General features: G+C 47.7%; 1 protein-coding gene across 8 annotated transcripts in view; it reads right to left on the bottom strand.

The window, feature by feature from the left end:
- Nucleotides 1–9,540, bottom strand: part of LOC310749103 (myosin-11) — a 1,537,435-nt gene that overhangs the window by 1,445,022 nt on the left and 82,873 nt on the right. For 3 of the 8 annotated variants that reach the window (XM_083585558.1, XM_083585557.1, XM_083585556.1), the window contains 5 exons: nt 8,494–8,702; nt 7,791–7,899; nt 5,619–5,791; nt 3,311–3,343; nt 626–1,383 (listed from right to left, as the gene is read on the bottom strand). The exons of 1 other annotated variant lie outside the window; for it this stretch is intronic. In XM_083585558.1, coding sequence (XP_083441684.1) covers nt 3,319–3,343; nt 5,619–5,791; nt 7,791–7,899; nt 8,494–8,702 — 516 coding nt within the window. In that variant the 3' untranslated portion in view covers nt 626–1,383; nt 3,311–3,318. Of the gene's footprint in view, nt 1–625; nt 1,512–1,666; nt 3,344–5,618; nt 5,792–7,790; nt 7,900–8,493; nt 8,703–9,540 lie in introns of those variants that run through there. 4 more of the 8 variants (XM_083585555.1, XM_083585553.1, XM_083585554.1 and 1 more) reach the window with 2 other exon arrangements.

Here is a 9,540-nt window from a genome sequence, read left to right as displayed (position 1 = left end):
CTGAGGGGGTTTTTGAATGCTGGACGCCATTTTGTTGCACGTGCTGCTGCAAACTTTGCAGTGCAAAGCCAGGCCGGGGAGCCATCTTAAGTTGAGGCTGCATAGGCCTTGTGGTGCATGTGATTCAGATTCTATTCAGTTGAACCTCTGGTTACAAAGTTGGTTGGACAGTGTTCTCGAAGCTACCAGCATGAGTTTGACCAGACTGCAGGAGGACAGGAAGACTGGAGTGCCTGGAACAGGTGAGGCTGCAGGTCCCTTATTTTGGCTGCTGGTCCCTTATTTTCAAGGCTGCTGGTCCCTTATTTTCAAATCTGTAAGTTGACAGCTATAGAAACTTAATTTGAGAAACTGTTATTTTTGTTCTTTTGAAGGAGATGGAGTACACATTTTACAGTTTAGTGTTCAGGAGGCAACACTGCGCTGCCAGAAGCTCACCCGAAAAACACCAGTCAGAATTGGGAGCCCGCTTGCCCCATGAGGTTTCCTGTGACTGTTTTAAAACAGAGCAAATCTCTCGTCCTCTTTGCAGGCTGTTTCCTGCCTAAAGCTGGGGAACTCTCCTTAAACCTAGTACCTTTCCCTCTGCTCATATCAGGCCGACAAAACTCGAGAGCAGCCCCAGTGATTTTATAAACCTTTATTAGTGTGTATTTAAGCACAAAATCCATCTAGAACAATAACAGTTGATTTAGTACTCTTCATTCCCCCCCCCAAAAAAAAAGTGATGAAGAAAGGCACTTTGATCTCGTGAACTGGCTGGAGGGAGTTGGAAGAGGGGGGGTGCACAATCTGGGTGGGGGGGAACAGTACCTGAAACTTTACCAAGGAGAAGAAAGGGACAGGTAGCGAAATTAGGGAAGAGGCCAAAGGCCCAATACATTTTTACCTTGCTGTTGTTCTATAATAAAAGGGGGGTGTTTTTGGTCACCCCACCCTGTTGCGTTAGTCCCTCGGTGAAGTACATTCGCTCTGGAATGATGCCCGGCAGCGGGCAAAAAGAACAGCAATTCTGCAACAGCTAGGAGGGTTGGTGTGTACATTGGAGTAAAAGGCAGCTGTGCTCTCATCAAGGCCTCGTGGGAGGTGTCAGTATGTCTTTGGGATCAATAAAGCAGCATACAGTGCTACAATTACCCCTCTTTTATACCCCCCCTGTTTTGTTTTGTTTTGGTGCAGAGTTAAAATCAGCAAGCGTGTCTTTTAAAACTTTTTTTTTTAAAAAAAAATCATTATTATTCACTGGCTTTTGTTCCGTTGAAATCCCCATCCCGGGCGTCCGCTTCATCTTCCGACCCTTCGGCGTTTTCGATCACACGACGGCCGCCGCCGCCACCCCCAGATCGGCGCGAGGGGGCGAAGGAGGACGGCTCGTTTCCACGCCTGCGGTTAAAGGAATGCGAAAAAGAAGGGAGGAAGAAATGGCAATCGAGCAGCTCCTTGAACTTTTCCACCACCCCTGGCCCTTAGAAGCAGGGAAAGGTTGAAGGTATAAGCCAGGGGTTGCCAACCTGGTGCCCGTGCGCAAACAAAATGTCTGCAAGGTTCCTCTCCCTCTCCCCGCCCCCCGTAACGATGCTTGAAAGCGGCAGTCTGTGATGGTGTGCCCCCCCCCCCGGTTTGCAAATGCAGCCCCAAAGGTTGGCAACCCCTGCTTTTAGCAGGCTGTAGTTTGCAAAGCAGCTCTACCCACTAGGTCAGTCTGCTCCCTGGTGGGGGCGTGGAGGGTTAGTTGGTTGGCTGCAAACAGGATTAAAAAGCATCGTTCTTGGATCAGGTGTGGGGCTACGTGCTCAGCTTTTATTCTGACATAGAGGGGTGGGGTGCAGGTACAAGTGATTCAGGTTGTTATAAAAGACCATGAGGACAATCAACTTTCTGCTTGGAGTGACGATGCCAGAGGACTAGGCAAAGCTGAGAATGGGTGGGGAGCCTGACGGAAAGACTATACCTTCGCTTTCTGATGGCAGACCACCTCTGACTCCAGAAATTTTATCTAACCTTTCTCAGCTTCGAAACAAAACTGCCCCCCAACATCTCTTGGGGGTTTTTAAGCAGTGGTTGGACGGCCATTTGCCATGGATGCTTTAGTTAAGATTCCTGCATTGCAGCCAATTCTGCCATCTTGCAGCAGACAGTTCCATAAATCCATTATGCGTTATGTGAATCTACCGCAAGCCAGTTTAATTTCGATGACCCATGCTGTTCTAGCACTGCTCTTTTATCTGCCTTCTCCCAGATATTCCTCATTCTTTAAAACCTCCACTGAGTCACCCCTTTGTCAACCTCCCCCCACTGCAAAAAAAAAACCCCTACAGAACCCCAAATGTTACATAGCCTGTTCTTAGGTTGGGGCAAGTTTTCAAATGCCATGAGCATTTCAGTTACATTTTGTCCCAGCCTTGCAATATATACAGGGAGGGTGGTATGGGTGTGAATGAATGGTTATGTCCAAACCCCTATGCCTATCAGAATGAGGAAGAGGACAGGGACCAGAATCTGTGTAGCAACAGCTAAGCAAAGCACGGTTTGTTTCCTTGCAAAAAGAGAACCTACAAATATTACAGAATGCAAGTGGTTTTCCCGGGCTGTCCATCAATGATTGGCAGCGGAAGGAGCTCAGCACACCTGAGCAAGTTACAGCATTGAGTGGATCAATACTGCTAAGGCAGTCCCTAGCTGTGGTTGGGGGTGTGCATATCCCTAGCTCAGTGCTTCTCCATTTTCCGTGCAGAAAGGGTGCAGGTGACACACAACTCAGCGGCAAGTTTCTAGCCTTTAAGGCAAGACAGTGCATTTTGTTTTGGTGCCAAGTGAATGCACACAGCGGTCAGTTAACAGTACTGCAACCCCAAATTCTCAGGCAATTCCTACAGAAAAGCAGCCCAGAGGCAGGATGCACAGGCATGGTGATACATGACTTTGCCTGGAATGCAGTGCGCCATTCTGCTCACACCTGGCAGATGGCTGGTGCTTGTGGTTTTGCACAGGCAGCGAGCATTAAACATGATCGTCCGAGAGAGGAGAAAGTAGGGAGGGAAGGCTATGCCAAACTCTTAGCGTTTTGTGCAACGGAGCAGAGATTTGCAGATGTTCACGAAACAAGGGAGGGAGGCAACGAAGCAAAAATCTGTAATATTTGTCTCTTTTGCTACAAGACATTGACATCTAGATATCCAAGCCTTCAGAGTTTGCAGAAATCTCACATGGGTTTTATTCGGGACAAAAAGAAAAAGAGGGTGGGGGACTGGGATTTGATTTGATTTTTTTTACAAAACACAAGGGGACTGCAAAGATGAAGGCATGGTACCTGCTCAGTCACTGCGAAGGTTCTGGGTTCCCTCTGAAAGAGAGAAGGTATCCCAAGCAGTTAGCTGAAGGAGACACTCAACATCTGTTTGCAGGAAGGGTTATTTCCAAGTCATTTATTGGTTTTTGGTTTTTTTAAAAAAACACTCTGTTCATGCTCTGCCAGAACAGCAGTCGGGAGCCTCTGGTCCACAGGCCTAATTAGCCTTATTAGGAATCCTAGTTTGGACCTCTCCTGGCCACCCCTACCCATCCCACGTCATATGAAGTCATGTGAGGGTCACGTGAAGAGACAGGTGCAAAGGAGCAAGCAGGGGTCTTAAAATGCACTCCCAATTTGTCCTGGGAAGCGGAGTTTCTATACAGGGCCATTTAAATAGGAATTTGCTCCTGTGTGGAGCTGATCCCTGCTGATATGGAGCCCAGCCGATCAGTGCTAACCTCGAGCTGCACTCAGAGCAGCTGAGATCTTCCTTTGCACCAAGGCTTAAGCTCAAGCAATGCTACTATGCAGAAGAAGTTCACCTGGCATCAAGGTGATTGGCAGGGGCCACACAGCCACATTAAAGTGACTTAATGGAGAGCTTAGGAATCTAGCCTGCTGCCTGCAAAAGGTTTCTCCATCCCAATGCTAGATGGTAAACCTTTCTGTGTGTTTTGTGTGCTACTCTCTTAATTGCAGGAGGGGGTGGAAGGATCTGCCCATTTTGGTTCTCCCACTTTCTCATTTTTCTCCAATCTTAAACTTGGTGCTGCACATTTTGCAGCAATTTCCATTTTATTAAAAAAAAAAAAAACAACCTCGTGAAAACTCATCAGCGTTCAAGCACAAATTTCTCCTAATAAACACATTTTAAATATGAAATTTTGACAAGCTGTCTCCCTTAATATAATCAATTTTCCCTGCTATCTTCGTTTTTACGCATGCTTCCCTCTAATAGATGCATTTTGGGTAAATGTTGCATTGCAAAATTCGGATACGTGCAAATTTTGAAGGCTAGCTGTGTTCCGGTTTGCATGTTGCTTCAGAAAGTGCAGACTGGGTAGATTCAGCTCTGAAGGTCCCTAGAATTGGATTTCTCCTTGCTAAATGCAAGAAAAAATGGGCAGCGGAGAGGAAAAAGGCAGCTGGGGCCCTAGGATGCTGCCTTCCACCGAATCAGACAACCGGTTTGCAGAGGCTTGCTGAGCTCACAGGTTGATGTCTTTCACAGCCTTGCCTGAAAATGCTCGGGACTGAACCTATGACTTTTTGCATGCAAAACGGGAGCCTGACCCCTGAGCTATGGCCCTTCATAAATGACCCCCAACTGCTCCCACAGCCAGGGCAGAGAGGAGCCGCAAGCTATGGCAGCTATGGCAGCTATGGCCCTTCATAAATGACCCCCAACTGCTCCCACAGCCAGGGCAGAGAGGAGCCGCAAGCTATGGCAGCTATGGCAGCTATGGCCCTTCATAAATGACCCCCAACTGCTCCCACAGCCAGGGCAGAGAGGAGTCGCAAGCTATGGCAGCTATGGCCCTTCATAAATGACCCCCAACTGCTCCCACAGCCGGGGCAGAGAGGAGCCGCAAGCTATGGCAGCTATGGCAGCTATGGCCCTTCATAAATGACCCCCAACTGCTCCCACAGCCAGGGCAGAGAGGAGTCGCAAGCTATGGCAGCTATGGCCCTTCATAAATGATCCCCAACTGCTCCCACAGCCGGGGCAGAGAGGAGCCGCAAGCTATGGCAGCGATGGCAGCTATGGCCCTTCATAAATGACCCCCAACTGCTCCCACAGCCAGGGCAGAGAGGAGTCGCAAGCTATGGCAGCTATGGCCCTTCATAAATGACCCCCAACTGCTCCCACAGCTGGGGCAGAGAGGAGCCGCAAGCTATGGCAGCTATGGCCCTTCATAAATGACCCCCAACTGCTCCCACAGCCAGGGCAGAGAGGAGTCGCAAGCTATGGCAGCTATGGCCCTTCATAAATGATCCCCAACTGCTCCCACAGCCGGGGCAGAGAGGAGCCGCAAGCTATGGCAGCGATGGCATCCTAACTGAGCCTTACGGACCAGCTCTCTCATATGTTCTAAGTTCCATCTGTGGGCAGGGAACAGAACATACAGAGGAGCGTTGACACTCCTAAGTGGGCGATTCCATACACCAGAGTCGACACCCATCAGAGAGGCAGGACCTTATTCAGGCAGAGGGCTGCGTTCTCACATGCGCAACCTTCGGGGGGGGTGTATGTCAATGGTGCATTCTCCCCTCTGCTTTATGGCACTACCACAAACAGGAGGAGGTTGTGGCAGAGAGCACTCACCTGAGTTTGTTCTTCAAGGCGGTCACCTCCCGTCCCATGGCCTCGTTGCTCTCGGTGGCTTCGTCCAGCTCCCGCTGCAGCTTCCTGCGGTTTGCGTTGATGCGCTGGGACTCCTCCTCGGCCTCCTCCAGCTGCCTTTTCAGCTGCTTGACGCGAGTGCTGGCCTTGTCAGCCTAAAGGAAGACAGCAAGGCAAGCAGGGTGTCAGGATGGGAGCCCAGAGTTGGCGCCCTCAGCCAGCCTTTTGGCTGCTCAAGCTTTCCTGGATACCTGAAGCCCTAGGACCCACGTACCTATGGGACTGCCTCTCCTGGTATGCCCCGCGGAGGACCTTAAGGTCCACAAATGACAACACTTTGGAGGTCCCGAGCCGCAAGGTGGTTGGATTGGTCTCAGCTAGGGCCAGGGCCTTTTCAGTACTGGCCCCGACATGGTGGAACACTGTCACAAGAGACCAGGGCCCTGCGGGACTTGACATCTTTCCACAGGGCCTGCAAGACAGAGCTGTTCCGCCTGGCCTTTGGTTTGGACTCAGTCTGACCCTTATGTTTCCCTCCCCTGACAGTTTTGATCCATGGGCTACTTTTAAAATGAGGCTGCATTTTAAATTGCATTTTAACCTGTATTTTAAATCCCCCCCCATTATGTTTTTATTGTAATTTTACTGGTGTCAGTCGCCCTGAGCCCGGCTCTGGCCGGGGAGGGCGGGGTATAAATAAAAATGTATTATTATTATTATTATTATTTATATATCTGAAGGAGCATCTCCACCCCCATCATTCAGCCCTGATGCTGAGGTCCAGCTCCGAGGGCCTTCTGGTGGTTCTCTCACTGGGAGAAGTGAGGTTACAGGGAACCAGGCAGAGGGCCTTCTCAGTAGTGGCACCCTCTCATCAGATGTCAAACAGATAAACAACTATCTGACTTTCAGAAGACATCTGAAAGCAGCCCTGTATCAGGAAGTTTTTAAGGGTTGGTCTTTTACCGTGTTTTTATATTCTGCTGGAAGCTGCCCAGGGTGCCTGGGGCCACACAGTCAGATGGCTAGGGTACAAATAATAACATTTATCATCATCACCATCATATTTACTCTAATGTAATGTGCACCTTTTTGGGCCAAATTACGTCATGAAAATTAGGGTGCATTTACACTTGCCAGAACATACTTTTTTTGGTTTCAGGGTTTTGAAAATTGAGATGCACTTGGATTAATATAAAAGATGCAGGAGGGAAAGCTTAATTTATAAGGACCGTCAAAGGGGACGAGGGCAGTTCAGGAGGTTCTTTGAAATCTTGTTTTTATGGTGGTTGTTGGATAATTGATAGTAAATTTTTAAAGCCTGAAAAACTAAATTTTCAAAAAGAAGAAAGAAAGAAAATTGAGATGTGCATGAGATTTGATGGTGCATTAGATCCGCAAAAATATGGTATTGTTCACTCTCTTTCTTTCTTTATTTATTTCTTTCTTTCTTTTTTTCTCTCCCCCCCCCCCCAATAATCTTTATTAGTTTTCCGGTTGCATACTCCACATACACATAATGTGTTGCATTTTACATTTACAGTATACTTTCTCCTAAGTGCCGAATTCCTCCTTCCTTCTTCTGGTTTTTTATATCACATATAATTTTATCACATTATTTTCATCCATTTTGTATACTATTATTCATTTTCCATATTTGTCCATAGTATATCCATAAACAAATAAATCCTCCTGTTTATACAATTCTTGTTGTTTGTATTCATTTACAACTACTGTTACTTATATTAATCTCCTTATACATTTTGCTTCTTATTATTTTCACTATCCATCACTTTCCCGTTATGAGGTTTATTTCCAATTCTACTGGTTTCACTATTTCATCTTATCTCTCCTATATACGACATAAATTTTCCCCATTCTTTTTGAAATGTTTCCTCGCCCTGTTGTCTAATTTTCCCTGTTAATTTGGCAATTTCTGCATATTCCATTACCTTCTGTCGCCATTCTTCTACTGTTGGTATTTGCTGTTGTTTCCAGACCTGGGCTGGCAGTAACCTCGCTGCTGTTGTTGCATATAAAAACAATTCGTTCCCTTTCAACCTCCCAGCAAATCCTTCAAATCAAGCCCTCTTCCCACACTGCCTTCTGGTTTGACTTCTCGGCTAACCCACGCCACGTGACACAACAACACACCTGGTCTTTGTACTGTTCTGCTTGCTTCCTTTCATCCTCAACCTGCAGCAGGACTTCCTTGAGCTTCTTGTCTTTCTGGCGCAGGGTCTTTGCTGCTGTTTGCTTTTCTCTGTGGAGCAACGGAATTGAACGGGAAGGTTAAAGGTACTAGTCCCCATGGAGGAAAGTTGTGGCTGGGAAGATGCTCATGTGGTGAAGGGAGTCAGAGGGAAACTGAGCAGGATTCAAGGGCAGAAAAATGCAGTTCTGTTAAAATCTTTCCAGCTTCCCTAAGAGATGAAATTGCTTTGGATTTCAGCTTGGACACTGGAATATCAGTAACTGATTCTGCAAATGAGCCGGGCACACCACAATTTGCACTCCTGAAGGAATATTTTTTTAGTAATAATAATAAATGGTGAAAAAAACCCAGAAAGTATGTTTATGTATGTGTGCACACACATATATGGTAATGCACAAAGAATTTCTTTTTTAACCATTTTGGATATATTTATAAAATCATTCAAAAGTATTTTCCAGAAGTTAAGGTAGTTTGTGTTGTTTAAAAGCACTCTGCTTATATTTGCATAGAACTGTTTCTTTTAAGTTTCATGCAGACGTTCACAAGCACACCTCCTGAGCAATGACAGATTATGACATATTTATGTCCAATTCCAGCACGCACCCCTCCTTTCAGCACGTGGGCACCCCCAGCTGCCAGTACCTGGATTCCTGTTCCAGCTGTTCCTCCAGCTGCGCAATCTTGGCTTCCAGGGCTGTGATGGTGGCCTTGAACTTGGATTTGACGGCTCCTTCCATCTCCTGCAGTTTGGATTTCAGCTCCTTGTTCTGCCTCTCCAGCTGCTGCCGGGCGCTTTCGTTCTTCTGCGCCGCGGTGCGCTCGGAGGCCAGCTCGTTGTTCAGCTGCTCGGACTGGAACCGACAGATGGGAAAGATCAATCAAAGCGGGGCGGGGAAAACAAGTCTGATTAGGGGTGGCCAAGCTCTCTGTCAGTTGCTCTCTGGCCCCGTCTGCGCCAAACATTTAAAGCAGGCTCACAGCACTTCAAGTAGCCATCAAAGAACCCTGGGAACTGTAGTTTGTTAAAGGTGCAGAGAGCCATTAGGAGGTGCTCCCAGAACTACAGTTCCCAAACTTCCCAGGGAAAAGGGATTGTCTGAGAACTGTAACTGTGTGGGGAATAACTACTCTCAGCACCCTTCAAAAAACTACATCTCCCAGGATTCTTAGAGGGGAAACCATGGCTGCTTAAAGTGGTATGGTAAAGGTAAAGGGACCCCTGACCATTAGGTCCAGTCATGACCGACTCTGGGGTTGCGGCGCTCATCTCGCTTTATTGGCCGAGGGAGCCGGCGTACAGCTTCCGGGTCATGTGGCCAGCATGACTAAGCCGCTTCTGGCGAACCAGAGCAGCGCACAGAAACACCGTTTACCTTCCCGCCGGAGCAGTACCTATTTATGTACTTGCACTTTGATGTGCTTTCGAACTGCTAGGTTGGCAGGAGCTGGGACCGAGCAATGGGAGCTCACCCCGTGGCGGGGATACGAATCGCCAACCTTCTGATCGGCAAGTCCTAGGCTCTGTGGTTTAACTCACAGCGCCTCCCTTATATCATTAACCCCAGTTGGTGCATGTACAGGCATACCCTGGGAGATCATTGCCTGTTCAGTTCCAGCCCGCTGCAATAAAGCAAACAATGCAACAAACCGAGTCACATAATTCTTTGGGTTTCCCAGTGCATAATCAAA

The sequence above is a fragment of the Podarcis filfolensis genome, assembly GCF_964270895.1.
Source record: "Podarcis filfolensis genome assembly, chromosome: 14".
In the NCBI taxonomy this organism is placed as follows: Eukaryota; Metazoa; Chordata; class Lepidosauria; order Squamata; family Lacertidae; genus Podarcis; species Podarcis filfolensis.
This window is presented reverse-complemented; position numbering and strand designations above follow the sequence as displayed.